The sequence below is a fragment of the Rattus norvegicus genome, chromosome 7, assembly GCF_036323735.1.
Source record: "Rattus norvegicus strain BN/NHsdMcwi chromosome 7, GRCr8, whole genome shotgun sequence".
Classification (NCBI taxonomy): domain Eukaryota; kingdom Metazoa; phylum Chordata; class Mammalia; order Rodentia; family Muridae; genus Rattus; species Rattus norvegicus.
This window is the reverse complement of record NC_086025.1, coordinates 12881996-12901622: the sequence shown is the minus strand read 5'-3', so window position 1 is coordinate 12901622 and position 19627 is coordinate 12881996. Positions and strand designations below refer to the sequence as shown.

General features: G+C 42.1%; 1 protein-coding gene and 1 long non-coding RNA gene across 6 annotated transcripts in view; one reads left to right on the top strand and one right to left on the bottom strand.

Moving 5' to 3' along the window:
- Positions 1–19627, bottom strand: part of Zfp563 (zinc finger protein 563) — a 67351-nt gene that overhangs the window by 14864 nt on the left and 32860 nt on the right. The window contains exon 1 of one of the 5 annotated variants that reach the window (NM_001134561.3): positions 2680–2732. The exons of the other annotated variants lie outside the window; for them this stretch is intronic. Coding sequence (NP_001128033.2) covers positions 2680–2682 — 3 coding nt within the window. The 5' untranslated portion in view covers positions 2683–2732. Of the gene's footprint in view, positions 1–2679; positions 2733–19627 lie in introns of those variants that run through there. 5 annotated transcript variants of the gene reach the window in all.
- LOC120093536 (uncharacterized) lies at positions 4673–10488 on the top strand. Its single transcript, XR_005486787.2, has 3 exons — positions 4673–7212; positions 9499–9573; positions 10275–10488. It is a non-coding gene; the product is annotated as an uncharacterized LOC120093536 (long non-coding RNA).

The window sequence follows — 19627 nt, the reverse complement described above, 5'->3', positions numbered from 1 at the left end:
ATTTGAAGCAGTTTTGTAGACTTTTATTTTATAGAGACGCAATTCTGCAAGGAAAACAAAAGGTGATATCAGAGAAACAGCCTATTTCATGTTTAGTTCACAGGATGCACCGACCTCTGTGCTTAGACACCATGGTCACTATGTAGGTGCCGGCCATGGTGCTTCATTCTAGTGAATCAGGAAATCCTGAGCGTCTGGAAAATGTCACTGGAAACGTCATCCAACTTTGCCCTGTTTTCAGTGTTAACAGCTTCTTTACTGTACAACATCAATTCAAAGTAGTGGTCAAACAACTACAGTTAGTGAGGAGCCTCAATTTTGCTGGCATTTTATGCTATCAGTGCCATTACCAGATTCTCTAATAGCAGTAGGATGTCCTACAACCTGACACCTACACTTGGCACGATCCTGACAGGTTCCAGCCAGTAAGATGGCGCAGCAGGACTAAAGGTGCTTGCCGCCAAACCTAAAGACCTAAGCTAGATCCCTAGAACCCTTGTGGTGGAAGAAGAGAACAAACGGAGAGAGGGTGAGGAAGGGAAGGAGGGAGAGAAGGAGGGAGGGAGGAAGAGAGAGAATATTGATGTAAAGGCTAGAGTGGCAAGAGGCATGGCTCAGTGGTTAAGAACACTGTGCTCTTGAAGAGGACCAGGGTTTGCTTCTCGGCACCCACATGGGGTCCTACAACTATCCTCACATCCAGTTCCAGGACATCTGATGCCATTTGTTGGCCACTGTGGGCAATGGCCACCACACATGAGATATATACACACATGTACGCATACAAACAGTTACACACAAAAGTAAATGGATCCTTAAATAAATCCTGACGGTTTTAAGGCTCAGTCCCAGTCTACTGTCTTGTCTCACTGCAGATGCCAGCCCAAGGATCTATGTACTCTGTCCAGTCACTTCTCCCCATCCTAAAGTGACAGAAGGTTAGCACTCTAAATGTCTAATTAGCATGAGGTTAATGTTGCCTGAAAGAACAAAAGTAGCATGCATGCTTTTAATCCCTGCACTCAAGAGGCAGACGTAGGCATTTCAGATGAGCTTGGTCTACATAATGAGTTCTAGGCTAGCTAGCCAAGAATACATAGTGAGCTCCAGTCTCCAGAAAAAATAAATTAAAAGATATATAAAGAAAAGGAAAACATTCAAAGGCATTCCTACTGTTCAGCAAAGTCAAAGGTCACCTGTCCTCGGCAGAATCTTGGACACTGTCCAACTTTTAAGATTATACGGAAATAGACTGTGAAAATGATAAATCCCGCTCTTGAGGTAATTTCTCTCATACTGCCCAATATAGACATTCTCAGCAGGTACAAATTATACTCTGACTGTCCCACATGCTCGTTATACACTGGTGGGAAACAGAAGCAGCTGAAGCTCGAGTTGCACCCGAGCATGTAATCCTGGCAGTCTGAGGCCTTCTGTCTCACAATACTTGTGTACTCAAGAAACACTTTCCCCCTTACACTTAGACAGTGTTACTTCCAGGCCTGTCCCTTTAAATCTATGACCAACCCAGACACAAACTTGATAAATGCCCATTTGCCACAGGCTGGAGAGATGGTTCAGTGGCTAAGAGCACGGCTGCTCTTCCAGAAGAGCCAAGTTTGACTCATCAGCACCAAGTGGACGGCAGCCCAGAGCCACCTGTAACTCCAGTCCCAGAAGAAAAGGCATCTTCTGGTCTCTGTGGCCACCAGGTATGCATGTAGTGCACATACATATACACTGCCAAAACACATATAAAACAAATAAAATTTTAAAAAAGAAAAAAAAAATCCAAATGTCCATAAGTCCCAAAGATGTATGGCTGAATAGAACAGGGAAAAACTATTAAGCAAACTTCCTAGTTTTTTTCCTCCAACCACGCTGGTTCTTCCACAGGTGCCATCTCTGAGCCACTCTCAGTAAAAATCAACATACAATCTTCCCATTATAGTCACCCAAACAACAGGATGACCTCGGGTCAAACTCCCTTCCCTTTCCTTCTCTACCCTAGTTTGCTTGGGGTAGAATATAAGCTTTAAGCCCCTTTCCGCCTAATTACTGGAATACACAAGGCCTTAAGAGTTTGCGCTTGTTGCTATTGCATTACTTTCCACAGTCAAGCCTTCCTCCGATTAGTAAATAATCTTAAAATCACCATCAATGAATGACCCGTCAAAGGTCTATAACAATGACGTCAGAGAGGGGCACACATCTCCTACTCAAACTGCGCAAACGGTTACGTGTGGATTCTAATGAGTTGGGCAGTGTGAGGAAGCGCCAGGATACATGAAGATTTCTATTCCACTCTACAAGTCACTAGGCTGCAGCGGCAGCAAGGTCGAGACTTCAGATGAGCCTACTCATGAATCTGAAAGGTTCCCAGGAAAACGACTGCTGCAGACAACAGAGACCTGAATGCAACACCACAGCAGTCCACAGTCCACATAACGGCGAAAGATCCCACAGGACTCTCTGGCGGGCCCCACAACGTGAGGGGACCCGGCACAGCGAGGACGGAGCTGCCGATAGAAAACCGGGTGATAAAACGATGGAGTCCCATCGGCTCAAGGAGCCAAGGATTGAGAGCTATACCACCCCCGCGGGTAGGGGGACGGTGTCTGCCTCAGATCGAGGACTTACGGGAGGCCCGCCCACCTCACACACCCGGCTCACGCTCACCATGTCTGTTCCTGGAGACTCCTGCGGCCTCACCCCCCGGCTCCTAGGGCCAAAGGTCTCCGGGCCACGGCGACTGAGGCCCCAAGGCTTCTTCAGCTGACAGGACCGCTGCTCAAGTATGGTCGTGCCAGGAAGAAAGATGGCGGGCAAAGGACTTCCGCCCCGCCCACCAATGCTCCTGAATTGACAGTTCCCACATCCTTAGACACATCTTATACATGCTTCCTAGGCTTCTAGCTAGCCTGAGGCCTGTTTTTGGTTGACCACAAGAACTAAACGGCTGGACTCAACTGCTGAAAACACACCCTTCGGTTGCAGGAAACAGAAAAACGAAGTCACAACCTAGCGGCAATTTGCCAGTCAAAATGTACCCATTGGTATAATAGTGGCATGGAAGTTATGGTGGTCACAATTTTCTGATTGTATTTGAGACTGTTCCTGAAGGGAACTCAAAAGCCCTTAGATGGAGAGGTCATAGACCTATTGTTTTGCTATATAGACATGATGTCAAGCTGTCTTATAAATATTTATGTTTATACTCATAGATTAGTGCTGCTGTCAAGATTTATGCTGGCCAAAGAAGCTTCTGTGTGCAGCTGGTGATGTTTAATACAGAAATTCATAAGTGGTCCAAGTTCTGAGTATAAGTAACTCTTAAATATTTGCCCCGTCACCCCTCCAAGGCATGGAGAACATCATAAAAAAAGAAAAACAAAAACACCAGCATTGGAGGATGGAAAACAATGTTATGAGTGCTGTGCTTTGGACATGATACAGCTGTTGAGCTTGTGAACTCCAAGCAGCTATAGTTACCTGCACAATGGGCCTCTCAACATTCCATTGTTAGGCCCCACGTTTCCTGAAGAACTATTAGAAGTTAATGGCTTACTGGAGAAGGGCTTCCTTTCCCCCAGCTTCTGATCCTATTCAAACCTCTTTGGCCTTTTGGTTTCTGGCTGGCTTGACCTTGGCCTTTTTGCCCTCTTGTTTCTCATCTCTTCCTTAGCTCCCCACCCCGCGCCCAATGGCCAGGTTCAGTCTGGACCTGTCCAGATGCATCTGGCTAAACTCTCTCATTTCTACAGTAAAACCCTTCTCCTCAGTCACACCATGGAGCATTCACATCTTCATTTTCATTTACCAGTAAGGGAAGCTATATAGTCACCCAAACACTGTAGCTGAGACACCTTTTATTCCAAATATAACAGTTCCTCACTCGGAAGTTCTGTTCTCCATACTGCCCTGGGACACAGAAACAACTCAGCCTTTTAGTCACTTTGTAGTGAGGATGGCAATTTCCTGTTTCTAATCAGAGATCGTCACTTATCAAAAATCTCATCAGTACAGCCGCCTTCAATGTCCATTTCTTTCATGCCAACATTCTGCTTAAGGGAACTGTGTTGGTTAGCTTTGTCAATATTTCAAAAATCTGTTGTGGTCTATCCATATTGGGTTGTCTATGGCCATATCTGTGAGGGAGTGTCTTGGTTCTGTTAATTGATGTAAGGAAACCCAGCCTAAAAGTGGGTGACATTACTGGGAGCTCTCGGCATCGATAGACTATAACCTGGACTTCTGAAGTAAATAAACCATTCTTTCAAATGTTTTGTTTGTTTGGGGTTTTTGTTGTTGTTGTTTTTGTTTTTTGAGACAAGGTCTCTCTATGTATCTCTGGCTGATCTGGAACTTGCTATGTGGATGTCTAATATGGTAACAGAAATGATGGTACTCTCACTTATTTACACTCGGAATGTGCACTGAGAAGAAAAAACCCAACTTTTTTTTTTTTGAGACAGTCTCTCTATGTAGACCAGGCTGACCTTGAACTTGAGAGAGCCACCTGCCTCTGCCTCCCAAAAACTGTGATTAAAAGTGTGTGACACCACCTCTAGACTGAAAAAAATGACCTCCAACTTCTATCACCTGTCGTCATTTGCTCTCTTTAACATCCTTCTTTAATTTTACAAATGGATGGCTGACTTAAATCACCCTGTTGACAGCACTAAATGTCCCACTTTGTCCTTAGATTCTTATTTAGGACACATGGGAACTTCGCCATAAATTTCTAGAAGCGGAACTGTGGCTCTGGGGTATATTCTTTCAGTTATATTGCGGGTCATACCCATGGCTCCCACTGTGGTGTATCCTTGCCCACATGCAAGCTGGGCAGCTTTGGCAGTGTCTGTTCATCTACCAGCTGGTCTCTGGCTATGGTTGTTTGTTATGTGTTGTTTTGTTTTGTTTTGAAATGGGGTCTTAATATGCAACCCAGGCTAGCCTCAAACTTGTGATGTTCTTTCCTTCCAAGAGTTGGGATTACAAGCTATGCTACCTTATCCTGTTATGCTGTGGTTTCAGAATTAACTTCCCAGATGACTGGTGACATTAGGCATTTGTACATGGGTATTAAAAAACTCTTCGCCGAGTTTTGTGGTATATAGCTTTATTCCCAGCACTCTGGAAGCACAGGCAGGAAAATCTCTATGATTTCCAGGCCTGTCTGGTCTTCACAGTAAGTTCCAGACAAGCAAATGTGACTCAGTTTTATTAATAACTCCATTGGAATACCAGAGATTTTGTATTACCTGTCTTCCAGACATCCTGCAAAGTATTTATTCCATTCATGTTCAAAAATATTTTGTTTTGCATATGGTGCTAGGTATTGAATCTAGTTCAAGCAAATATTCTCTGCCACTATAGTCCATCCATTCTACAGCCTGCACAAGCTTTAGCCTTGCCATACTGCTTTAGTCTCTTAGGTAGCTGGAATTTCAGGCCTGAACTCTCTACATCTGGCCTTAAAACACAGAAATCCACCTGCCTCAGTCTTCTGAATACTAAGATTAAAGACATGGGCTACCACACCAGACAAAACTAGGCATTTTTTATGGTAATTGGTAAGCAAAAATTTAGTAAATATGGTTCCCGTTATTTTACTCAAATTTCCTTTACTCCAGTGAAAGTAGAACAAATCACTGTAAAGGAGGGTTTTAATGTATTATAATGCACCAGGACACCTGGCCGGATATGGGGTTTCTTAATCTATTCCCAAGTTAACTAATTTGAAAACACTGGATGTCGACATCACTTTGGTTTGGTTTGTTCTGGTTTGGTTTTTGAGACACTCTAGCTCTGGCTGGCCCAGAACGTGAGATATAATCCAAATTGGTCTCACCATCTCGCATTCATCATCTCGCATGTGCTAAGTACTCAACTACATATACTTCTCAGGAGATGTCTGGCTGGAGAGACAGGAGCACAGGATTCTACAAGAATCAGCGTAGGCCGCTGGGGTCCCGCCAGCTAGAGAGCAGAGAAACCATGAGTCCGGCAGCACCCAAAGCAAGGTGGGACGTAGGACTGAGGCATCTACCCGGGGAAGACCCGGCGCCTCCTACACTTGCTCCGACATTCACCACGTCTGCTCTCTGGCCCTCTTGTGGTTTCAAGAGGGATCCAGAGGTCCGCTGTTACCGAGCCAAAGAGGACCATAGGCGCAGCCCTCGCAGCTGACCAGTACGTGCCAGGAAGAAAGATGGCGGATGGGGCATATCCGCTTTCTGCCGGCGTTCCTGATTGGACAGCTGGCCGCAGGGACGTTTACCATATCTGGGCCCAAAGCTTCCTGGGGCCCGAACAATGATCCTAGTGTTGGCAACCGCACAGCACGAACCCTGAACGGCCGCCTGTGACTCCCTCAGCTGACAGGACAGTATCACCACAATGGCCTGGCAAGTAAAAGAGATGGCCGGTGAGGAACGTACGCTCCACCAATCGGCGCTCTGATTGGATAGCTCGTGTTGAGCTCTGAGATACTAATTGGATAAGCGATCAGAGCCACCCCACCCCCTACGTGAAGCTTGTGGTAAACTCTTTTCTAAGTGGGGCACAACTGCCATATTGCAGCCGTAACTCTCACAACCCTGGTAGAAATCCGCTAATCTTGATAATTGCATTTTAAACAGAATTTAGACTTGGTTTTTCCAAAGAAGGCCTTTCCCGCTTCGTCCCCCTGGAAATTAAGTCCGGAGTCTGCTTAAAGTCAGATTTAGTGTACCATGGATACAACCTTAAAGAAAGGGTTCCTAGGCCCGCCACAGAGAAAAAGGGATGTCCAGCCAGGGCAGGCCTACTGAAAAAGAAGAGATCTAGTGCCACACATGAGAAACTTGATGTTTGCATCGTAGCAAAAGTTTTCCTCTACCTTTCACTCAGTCTTTTTTCATTTTCTCATTTTCAGCCATGAAAAGAAAAATATGCCAAGAGAAAACAGTTATTCGATATATTTCGATGTACATGAAAAGTGCAGTTACATGGCAGCAATCATAAGGTTCTCCAGGAATGCAGGGGCCAGTTTGTTTGCTCTGCCAATAAAAGCAATTTTATTAGAATTTCAAAGGACAATCCCCACTACAGCTGCTGGAATAGGAGTGGAGGAGAAAAACAGCCATAGCATTTGAGTTACAGCTACCTGGAGGTCAGCCACGCAGAGACATGCAGTCACATGGCAGAGAGGGTACCTTAATGGGAAAGGTAAGGAAACCCAAAGCTAGAGATTAAGAGTTAGAGTGATCCTTGATAGACAGATTTAAAAAAAATGGGGGAAGGGGAGCACAAATAGATAATAAAAATGACAAACTTACAAAGGTTTAAAAGGCCTACTGTGCTTTTAATCCTACCAATAGGGACCATTGCCTGAGAACAGGTACCACAAGTTCAGCACCACAAATAGATATGTTTACCCCAAAATACGGTCCTATCAGTTTTCCTGTCTTTGTTCAAACTGAACATCCTTGAGCTAGAAAAGACTCTTCAAAACTTTCAGATCCCTGCCCTCTTGCTTTGCAAAGGGTCTTTCTGTGTGCCCCTCCCTTCCTGTATATCTGTTTCCTTACTATTATAAGAGCCTTTCTTTACAGCTGATTCTGCCTGCAGTGTCTTAAATTCCCCCTATTGCTACTTGTTGCACTGAGAATTTTCTTTCCTTTTCCTTCTTTAACTGGCAGAGAAAACAAGCCCCATCAAGATGGTAACAAGCAGATACTTAGGTATGACCAATATTTGAAATAAAAATTAAAAGTTATATCTTTCTCAGATCATGAGTCAGAAAGGTGGGCTGAACCTCAGAGAGGCTGGTATGGTCTACACTAGGGAGTAGAAATTCTGGTGAGGAAAAATATAGCATCTTGTTAAAGGGATAGTTTTCTACATAACTCTTTAGCATGACTTAAGGTGAGCCCACCTTCCTAGGGGTGAGCCTACCTCTCTGAGGTATGGTCCACTGGTCAGCTTATTGACAGGCACAAGTGAATTTGGCTAGAAATTTTATTTTGTTGACCATAAGGAACTAGATTTTTCTTAATAAGCTGTATTGCTGCTGTGCAGTTCTGAAAGGTAGCCCTAATATTATTTAGGAGATGGGCTGAAATTGGATATGATGAGCATTTATTTGGATATCTGTAAGTTCCAAAGCTGTTCAACAGAAGACGTTATTAACGTCTGGGTGGGAGTTTTAGTCTTCACCCTTACATATACCCTTCAAGTAGGGGTGCACATTTAGGAAAAGATAAGAAGCCAGAGTTCCCTTCCAGCATTCCTGACTAAAGAAGGACATTATTGATACTTTGGAACTAGGAATTTGATAGCTCCTTGGCTGGCAGACAGATAAAGGAAAGAGGCGTTAGGAAAATTAATATATTTTTCACTTAAACATTTAAGACGGATGATTTTCTGACTTGTCTCCCTCTCCAAGACAAAGACTTTAGTGAACTTTTCCCCATTATCTGTGGCCAGGACCCCTCCAGCATCCTGGATCTGAGGGAGGGGAGTTGAATGCAAAGATTAACATCTTTGTTTCTTCTCCTAACTTATTATGTAACCTTGTCTGTCCTGGGGGTCACTTTGTGAAGCAGCTGACCTCAAACTCAGAGAATCATCTGCCTCTGTCTCCTGAGTGCATCACTTGCCCACCTGTTCATTTAATTCACTGTGACATGGGTCCAATATTTGTCTATTTGTTTGATGTCACCATTAAAGGTACAAGTGGGTAAGTGGGGGTTGTTCTTTGGGCCTCATGCTCAAAACAATGTCTTGCCTACAGTAAATAGACAAGAATTTGAGAGCAGAAAAGGGATAACAGATTTAAGGAATCGCAGGTGAGTAGGGAGCCAGTTCACTCGTGGTTCTGAGGGAACCACAATCGGAAGAACCTATTGTCAAACCCTGACTTGCATCATTTCCCACAGATGGTCTCAGGTATTAACTTTCAGAGAGCATTTGCTTTAGCTTCCCTTCCCACATTGCTGTGTTGCTGCTCGCATCTCACTGAGATGGGTTCTAAACTAAATCCTTTCCATGCGGGGGCGGGGGGGGGGGGGTTGTCCCGATGACCAAATTGTAAAACCAAGAGAAGCAGTGTTGGAAGATGGCAGGAAGATGCAATGACAGCAACCCCCCTTTACTCCTGGAACAGGAGTGGGTTCCTGGGGGTGTCCCAGGAAGATCACAGATGGAGGACTTAGGGAAAAGCTGCCACAGTGCTGGTTGGCCTCAGAGCCCTGTCTAAATCTACCATACTCATTCCTGTAGTCCCTACAGAGCTCTGGTGGGGAGAGAGAGAGAGAGAGAGAGAGAGAGAGAGAGAGAGAGAGAGAGAGAGAGAGAGAGAGAGAGAAGGTGGGGGTTGGTAAAAAGAGTGCTAGCAGAGTGCAGACTGGTGGATGGGGCTTCTGGTCCCCTGGGTAACCATGGAAGCATTATCGGGTTTTTTGTTTGTTTGTTTGTTTGTTTATTTGTTTGTTTGTTTTGCTTTTTAACTAGGATCATCACAGCCACTCCTAAATGGGCACCATTATCTCTGGCCATGTGGCTGGCTCGCTGCATGTTTAAGTCAATGTATCCTTGAAGCATGAGTCTAAGAGGGGAGGAATCTTGGCCTTGCACATTCCCAGGTTTGCCTAGGGTTGTTGATCTGTTCAGTCCTCCCCCAGTTTAAAGGTACAGACTCTCTAGGGCAGCTACATCAATTTAAGGTGTGGACCTAACAGCTTGTGGCCAATTCACAAGCTTGTTTGCCTTGAGTAAATATTCTGTTGTACAGGAGAGAAGTTTCAGTCCTCTTCACTGCCAAACATCCAAAAACCCCTGGACAGGAAAGGATGACTTAGAGACTCTCGTGGAAACTTGATCACCATTTTCAAGTGTTCAAAAAAGGAAAGAATAGTGCTGTAATGGATGCTGTTGCTAAGGAAGCAATCTGAAGGCATTCTGATTTTACCTTCTAGCTCGCTGTCCATCAGCTGTAAAGGGTGCAATTCTGACTTTGGAGAGCCCTCACTGTAATTTCTAGGTTCTTGTCTCCAAGCAATGATGTGCACCGAGACCCCTGAATAATACAGGAGATGGTTTATTCAAGTAGAAAACTAAATAAAGTTGGAAATGTGCCAGTTAGACTTAGGTCCAAGTTCCAAGAGACTGAGTCGGAGACACCTTCCTTTTGTAAGTCTTCTACATATCCGTTTTGTACGCAGGCGGTTTTATTACATAGAGCTATCAGTCGGAAAGATTACCATTCTTGCCTTAATCTTAAACACTAGATTTGTTTGCGAGAGTGTTTTGCCTGCTCGTGTACAAGTTCCCACATATGTGCCTGGTGCTCCCACGGGTACTGGGAACTGGACTTCAATCCTCTGCAAGAACAGTACTCCTAATCACTGAATCATTACTCCAGCTCTCTTGTGTTAACGCTGATGCTTCTGAAATCTCTCCCTACATCCTATCCTTTTACTTCAAATAAAATGCTCTAACTGATGCTGTCTCTTCCTAGATTGTTTCCCTGGTTAGACCGACAGAAGAAATTTAAGAAATATCACGAGCATACTAAGAAGTGTATTAATACTCTCAACTGAGACAAGAACAATCATGGGTCTATGGTAGTCTTTGTTGTGAGTTTTTCTCATTAAAATGCTGTGGAACAAATATATTGGACAGGAGATATCTTCTATTTTCTAAATCTGGGGAAGTAATAAGCAGTGTACTTTCTCATGATGCTAGCCAGTAGCATCCAGCAACAGCACAGCCTATGTGCTACCTGTTCAGGACACAATAACATACTACATACTGCTGAATGTCCAAGGAATTACATGAGTTGTTCAACATATTTTAAAGTTGACATTATGCTGGTTTATCTTTCCCAATCATAACTAATAGAGGTGATTGGACATAGTCAAGTATTACCTTATGTTTGAAATTCAGTAGGCTGAGTGCATTTTCAACTTTGTTTTCATTTTGTATTGGCTTTATCAAAACAAAATTCCACCAAAATTGAGATATATTGCTTTTCTTGGAGAACAGTATTCAATGTATCTTGTAAGAAATATTTGTGTTTTGATAATGTCATAAAAGCAAAAATAGGTCCAGATGGTGTTGGCCTTATGTTCATAGGCAGTCCAGATTTTATGAAAATGTAATATTCATCAATGGCTAGGGTGGATCAACATAAAAATGGATTGTCTGTGTGCACATGTATTTTACAATTTGTAAAGCATTATATTCTGAATAAGAATCCAAAATTCCCCTGATCTCACTAATGAATCTAACTGGTAGATGCCTTTAGTTTTCTTTTTACCCCATTATTTCAGCCTCCTAAGAACTATTCTGATAACCCATCACTTGCCTTCATATCAATTTATCCACTGGAGGGGAACATCTCATATGTGTGAAATAAACACCAGTCCTGCCAAAAATTAAATCAAGAAGGGTCTTAATGTTGAGCCATGTTCTCAGTTATGGTCTGTGGATAGATACACAACTTATTACATATGATTTCACAGAACTGTGATCTTTGTGTTCTCTGAAAAGTAGTAACTTATACTAGCAAAAGGAAGAATGAGCAAAGGAAAAATAAGTGAAAAGTGAAATTATCATAAGGGGAAAACAACCCTTATTTGTAAGAACACAATGACAATGACTCATTAAGAAAGAAAAACTTGATGCCGTAGATAAGGGCAGTGAACCAGCAGGTTCCCTGTGCCAGAGACACCACCAGAACCTGAAGGGACCGACCAGATAAACAGTTCTCTGCACCTAAATCCCGTAGGAGGGAGAGCTAAACCTTCACAAAAGCAGACATGCCTGGGAAGCCAGAAAAGACTACACTCTGCCCACATTTCTGACTCCAGAGGAAAACACCAAATGCCATCTGGGACCATGGTGCACGGGGACTCCCAGAAAGGGCGGCGCAGGTTCTCCTGGTTGCTGCCCTCACGGAGAGCTCATCAGCAACACCCCAAGAGCAAACTTGAGCCTCGGGACCACAGATAAGACCAACTTTTCTGCTCCAAGCGACCTGCCTGGTGAACACAGGACACAGGCCCACAGGAATAGCTGAAGACCTGTAGATAGGAAAAGTTACACGCCCTAAAGCAGAACACTCTGTTCCCATAACTAGCTGAAAGAAAACAGGAAAACAGGTCTACAGCACTCCTGACACACAGGCTTATAGGACACTCTAGCCACTGTCAGAAATAGCAGAACAAAGTAACACCAGAGATAATCTGATGGCGAGAGACAAGCACAGGAACCCAAGCAACAGAAACCAAGACTACATGGCATCATCGGAGCCCGATTCTCCCACCAAAGCAAACAGGGAATATCCAAACATACCAGAAAAACAAGATCTAGATTCAAAACCATATTTGATCATGATGCTGGAGGACTTCAAGAAAGACATGAAGAACTCCCTTAGAGAAACGCATGAAAACATAAATAAACAAGTAGAAGCCTATAGAGAGGAATCACAAAAATCCCTGAAAGAATTCCAGGAAAACACAATCAAGCAGGTGAAGGAATTAAAACTGGAAATAGAAGCAATCAAGAAAGAACACATGGAAACAACCCTGGATATAGAAAACCAAAAGAAGAGACAAGGAGCCATAGATACAAGCATCACCAACAGAATACAAGAGATAGAAGAGAGAATCTCAGGAGCAGAAGATTCCATAGAAATCATGGACACAACTGTCAAAGATAATGTAAAGCAGAAAAAGCTACTGGTCCAAAACATACAGGAAATCCAGGACTCAATGAGAAGATCAAACCTAAGGATAATAGGTATAGAAGAGAGTGAAGACTCCCAGCTCAAAGGACCAGTAAATATCTTCAACAAAATCATAGAAGAAAACTTCCCTAACCTAAAGAAAGAGATGCCCATAGGCATACAAGAAGCCTACAGAACTCCAAATAGATTGGACCAGAAAAGAAACTCCTGCCATCACATAATACTCAAAACACCAAATGCACAAAATAAAGAAAGAATATTAAAAGCAGTAAGGAAAAAAGGTCAAGTAACATAAAAGGCAGACCTATCAGAATCACACCAGACTTTTCGCCAGAGACTATGAAAGCCAGAAGATCCTGGACATATGTCATACAGACCCTAAGAAAACACAAATGCCAGCCAAGGTTACTGTATCCTGCAAAACTCTCAATTAACATAGATGGATAAACCAAGATAATCCATGACAAAACCAAATTTACACAATATATTTCTACAAATCCAGCGCTACAAAGAATAATAAATGGTAAAGCCCAACATAGGGAGTCAAGCTACACCCTAGAAAAAGAAAGAAACTAATCGTCTTGGCAACAAAACAAAGAGAACAAAAGCACACAAACATAACCTCACATCCAAATATGAATATAACAGGAAGCAATAATCACTATTCCTTAATATCTCTCAACATCAATGGGCTCAACTCCCCAATAAAAAGACATAGATTAAGAAACTGGATACTCAATGAGGACCCTGCATTCTGTTGCCTATAGGAAACACACCTCAGAGACAAAGACAGACACTACCTCAGAGTGAAAGGCTGGAAAACAACTTTCCAAGCAAATGGTCGGAAGAAGCAAGCTGGAGTAGCCATTCTAATATCAAATAAAATAAATTTTCAACTAAAAGTCATCAAAAAAGATAAGGAAGACACTTCATATTCCTCAAAGGAAAAATCCACCAAGATGAACTCTCAGTCCTAAATATCTATGCCCCAAATACAAGGGCACTTACATACGTAAAAGAAACCTTACTAAAGCTCAAAGCACACATTGCACCTCACACAATAATAGTAGGAGATTTCAACACCCCACTCTCCTCAATGGACAGGTCATGGAAACAGAAATTAAACAGAGACGTAGACAGACTAATAGAGGTCATGAGCCAAATGGACTTAACACATATTTAAAGAACATTCTATCCTAAAACAAAAGGATATACATTCTTCTCAGCTCCTCATGGGACTTTCTCCAAAATAGACCATGTAATTGGACAAAAAACGGGCCTCAACAGGTACAGAAAGATAGAAATAATCCCATGTGTCCTATCAGACCACCGCGGCCTAGAGCTGGTGTTCAATAACAATAAGGGAAGAATGCCCACATATACGTGGAAGTTGAACAATGCTCTACTCAATGATAACCTGGTCGAGGAAGAAATAAAGAAATTAAAGACTTCTTAGAATTTAATGAAAATGAAGGTACAACATACCCAAACTTATGGGACACAATGAAAGCTGTGCTAAGAGGAAGACTCATAGCTCTGAGTGCCTGCAGAAAGAAACAGGAGAGAGCATATGTCACCAGCTTGACAGCACACCTAAAAGCTCTAGAACAAAAAGAAGCAAATACACCCAGGAGGAGTAGAAGGCAGGAAATAATCAAACTCAGAGCTGAAACCAACCAAGTAGAAACAAAAAGGACCATAGAAAGGATCAACAGAACCAAAAGTTGGTCCTTTGAGAAAATCAACAAGATAGCCAGACTATCGAGAAGACACAGAGAATGTGTCCAAATTGACAAAATCAGAAATGAAAAGGGAGACATAACTACAGGATCAGAGGAAATTCAAAAAATCATCAGATCTTACTTGAAAATCTGCAGGAAATGGACAATTTCCTAGACAGATACCAGGTACCAAAGTTAAATCGGGAACAGATAAACCAGTTAAACAACCCCATAACTCCTAACGAAATAGAAGCAGTCACTAAAGGTCTCCCAACCAAAAAGAGCCCAGGTCCAGACGGGTTTAGTGCAGAATTCTATCAGACCTTCATAGAAGACCTCATACCAATATTATCCAAACTATTCCACAAAATTGAAACAGATGGAGCACTACCGAATTCCTTCTATGAAGCCACAATTACTCTTATACCTAAACCACACAAAGACACAACAAAGAAAGAGAACTTCAGACCAATTTCCCTTATGAATATCAACGTAAAAATATTCAATAAAATTCTGGCAAACCGAATCCAAGAGCACATCAAAACAATCATCCACCATGATCAAGTAGGCTTCATCCCAGGCATGCAGGGATGGTTTAATATACGGAAAACCATCAACGTGATCCATTATATAAACAAACTGAAAGAACAAAACCACATGATCATTTCATTAGATGCTGAGAAAGCATTTGACAAAATTCAACACCCCTTCATGATAAAAGTCCTGGAAAGAATAGGAATTCAAGGCCCATACCTAAACATAGTAAAGGCCATATACAGCAAACCAGTCGCTAACATTAAAGTACATGGAGAGAAACTTGAAGCAATCCCACTAAAATCAGGGACTAGACAAGGCTGCCCACTCTCTCCCTACTTATTCAATATAGTTCTTGAAGTTCTAGCCAGAGCAATCAGACAACAAAAGGAGATCAAGGGGATACAGATTGGAAAAGAAGAAGTGAAAATATCACTATTTGCAGATGATATGATAGTATATTTAAGTGATCCCAAAAGTTCCACCAGAGAACTACTAAAGCTGATAAACAACTTCAGCAAAGTGGCTGGGTATAAAATTAACTCAAATAAATCAGTAGCCTTCCTCTACACAAAAGAGAAACAAGCCAAGAAAGAAATTAGGGAAATGACACCCTTCATAATAGTCCCAAATAATATAAAGTACCTCGGTGTGACTTTGACCAAGCAAGTAAAAGATCTGTACAATAAGAACTTCAAGACTCTGAAGAAAGAAATTGAAGAAGACCTCAGAAGATGGAAAGATCTCCCATGCTCATGGATTGGCAGGGTTAATATAGTAAAAATGGCCATTTTACCAAAAGCGATCTACAGATTCAATGCAATCCCCATCAAAATACCAATCCAATTCTTCAAAGAGTTAGACAGAAAAATCTGCAAATTCATCTGGAATAACAAAAATCCCAGGATAGCTAAAACTATCCTCAACAACAAAAGGACTTCAGGGGGAATCACTATCCCTGAACTCAAGCTGTATTACAGAGCAATAGTGATAAAAGCTGCATGGTATTGGTACAGAGACAGACAGATAGACCAGTGGAATAGAATTGAAGACCCAGAAATGAACCGACACACCTATGGTCACTTGATTTTTGACAAAGGAGCCAAAACCATCCAATGGAAAAAAGATAGCATTTTCAGCAAATGGTGCTGGTTCGATTGGAGGTCAACATGTAGAAGAATGCAGATCAATCCATGCTTATCACCCTGTACAAAGCTTAAGTCCAAGTGGATCAAAGACCTCCACATCAAACCAGATACACTCAAACTAATAGAAGAAAAACTGTGGCAGCATCTCGAACACATGGGCACTGGAGAAAATTTCCTGAACAAAACACCAATGGCTTATGCTCTGAGATCAAGAATCGACAAATGGGATCTCATAAAACTGCAAAGCTTCTGAAAGGCAAAGGACACTGTGGTTAGGACAAAATGGCAGCCAACAGATTGGGAAAATATCTTTACCAATCCTACAACAGATAGAGAGCTTATATCCAAAATATACAAAGAACTCAAGAAGCTAGACCGCAGGGAGACAAATAACCCTATCAAAAAATGGGGTTCAGAGCTAAACAAAGAATTCACAGCTGAGGAATGCCGAATGGCTGAGAAACACCTAAAGAAATGTTCAACATCTTTAGTCATAAGGGAAATGCAAATAAAAACAACCCTGAGATTTCAACTCACACCAGTGAGAATGGCTAAGATCAAAAACTCAGGTGACAGCAAATGCTGGCAAAGATGTGGAGAAAGAGGAACTCTCCTCCATTGTTGGTGGGATGGCAGACTGGTACAACCATTCTGGAAATCAATCTGGAGGTTTCTCTGAAAACTGGACATTGAACTACCTGAGGATCCAGCTATACCTCTCTTGGGCATATACCCAAAAGATGCCCCAACATATAAAAAAGACACATGCTCCACTATGTTCATAGCAGCCTTATTTATAATAGCTAGAAGCTAGAAAACACCCAGATGCCCTTCAACAGAGGAATGGATACAGAAAATGTGGTACATCTACACAATGGAATATTACTCAGCTATCAAAAACAATGATTTTATGAAATTCATTGGCAAATGGAGGCAACTGGAAAATATCATCCTGAGTGAGGTAACCCAATCACAGAAAAACACACATGGTATGCACTCATTGATAAGTGGCTATTAGCCCAAATGCTTGAATTACCCTAGATGCACAGAACACATGAAACTCAAGACGGATGATCAAAATGTGAATGCTTCACTCCTTCTTTAAAAGGGGAACAAGAATACCCTTGGCAGGGAATAGAGAGGCAAAGATTAAAACAGACACAGAAGGAACACCCATTCAGAGCCTGCCCCACATGTGGCCCATACATATACAGCCACCCAATTAGACAAGATGGATGAAGCAAAGAAGTGCAGGCCGACAGGAGCCGGATGTAGATCTGTCCTGAGAGACACAGCCAGAATACAGCAAGTACAGAGGTGAATGCCAGCAGCAAACCACTGAACTGAGAACAGGATCCCCGTTGAAGGAATCAGAGAAAGGACTGGAAGAGCTTGAAGGGGCTCAAGACCCCGTATGAACAACAATGCCAAGCAACCAGAGCTTCCAGGGACTAAGCCACTACCCAAAGACTATACATGGACTGACCCTGGGCTCCAACCTCATAGGTAGCAATGAATATCCTAGTAAGAGCACCAGTGGAAGGGGAAGCCCTGGGTCCTGCTAAGACTGAACCCCCAGTGAATGTGATTGTTGGGGGGAGGGCGGTAATGGGGGGAGGATGGGGAGGGGAACACCCTCATATAAGGGGAGGAGGGGTTGGGGGATGTTGGCCCGGAAACCGGGAAAGGGAATAACACTCGAAATGTAAATAAGAAATACTCAAGTTAATAAAAAAAAAAAGAAAAGAAAAAAAGAGGAAAAAAAAGAAAGTAACCCCCCCAAAAAAAAGAAGAAGTACCAGGGCCAGCCCCTGGCATTAGCACCTTATGTAAGGCCTGGATTTAGGTAGATAGAGATAGATAACTAGATAGATAGATAGATAGATAGATAGATAGATAGATAGATAGATAGGTAGATAGATGATAGATACATACATAGATTGCTTAATTTATTTTTATCATGGAATGTCTTCATTTCTTTATATATGATGATTGAAAGTTTTGCTGACTATACTAGTCTGAGTTGGCATTTATGGTCTAGTCTGTATTTAAATGTTCTGGGTCTTTTTCCCTTGCAGATTTTTATATTCTTTTCTTGTTTGGTACATTTAGTGTTTTTATATGTCCTGAGGAGACTTTCTGTTCAGGTCCAGTCTATTTAGTGTTCTGTATGCTTGTTCTTTTATAGGTAACTCCTTCTTTAGTTTGGGAAATTTTCTTCTATAATTTTGTTGACAATATTTTCTGGGACTTTGGGCTAGGATTCTTCTCCTTCTTCTATTCCAATTATTCTTAGGTTTAGAGTTTTTATTGTGTCCAGGATTTCCTGAATGTGTCATGTCAGAATTTTTTTAATGTAACATTTTCTTTGATATGTATCTTTTTTTGTGTCTTCAATGCCAGAGAGTATTTCTTCCATTTCTTGGATTTTATTGGTGATGCTTGCCTCTGTGGTCCTGCTCAAGTTCCTAAATTTTTCATTTTCAGAATTCCTTCAGGGTCAGTGTTCTTTATTGATTCCATTTCTACTTTCTGGTCTTGAGTAGTTTTATTCATTTCCTTCTACTATTTGTTTATGTTTTCATAGATTTCCTTATGGGATTTACTTAATTTAATTTCCTCTCTAAGGACCTCTAGCATATGCATAAAGGCTGTTTTAAGGTCTTTTACTTGTGCTTCATCTATGTTACAATACTCAGGGCCTAGACTATAGTAAAGACATATTTCTTGGCTTCAATTTATTGGGTTTTTTTTATAGTCATCTAAAAGTGTGGGTTTGGGAAGATTATAATTCTTCGTTGGTTGGTATTTTGTTCCTTCTGTTTACTCTCCGGTTCTTATGAGAGTATGGTGGTTGTGTGCTGTCTGGTTTAAAAAAAAATTCTAGGATCCTGACAGGTATGGCCACTAGGGGTTCCAGGTAAAATGTGTTTCTGGGTGTTGGGAGCTAACATTTAAGACTGGGGATGGGCTAGGAGAGGCTAAAGGAGAGAGAAAAGCAAGATGTTCCACCAGGATATCTTTAGTTAGTCCCCTGGGAATATGGCAGAGTAACAAAAGGCCACAGCAAAAGGTCTGCTATAGAGCTAAGATGAGACTGAGGGACTAGACTCAGAGAAGCAGAGGGAGACCTGGCAATATGAAGATATGCAGTTGGCCTACCTTGCTTCTCTGGCCTATATGTCCCCAGGGCATGCCTGTTGGAGTAAGGGTGTGGGATAAAGTGCAGGAGGGAGCCTAGGCAAAGATTTGTGAAATCCACTAGGGAAGTAGAGGGAGGCTGCTGCAGTTGTTCTGCTGCATAGAGGGGAATGAGACAAAGGGATTGGATCTGGAGAGAAAAGTGAAGATGTGTGGTTAGCCTTCCTGCTTCCCTGGCCAGATGGGCTGCATATTTGCCTATTTCAATGCAGGCAAATTCAGAACTGTGCAAGCAAACCTATCTTTTTTGCTATAAATGCTTATTAAAATATGATTCATTAGTAAAA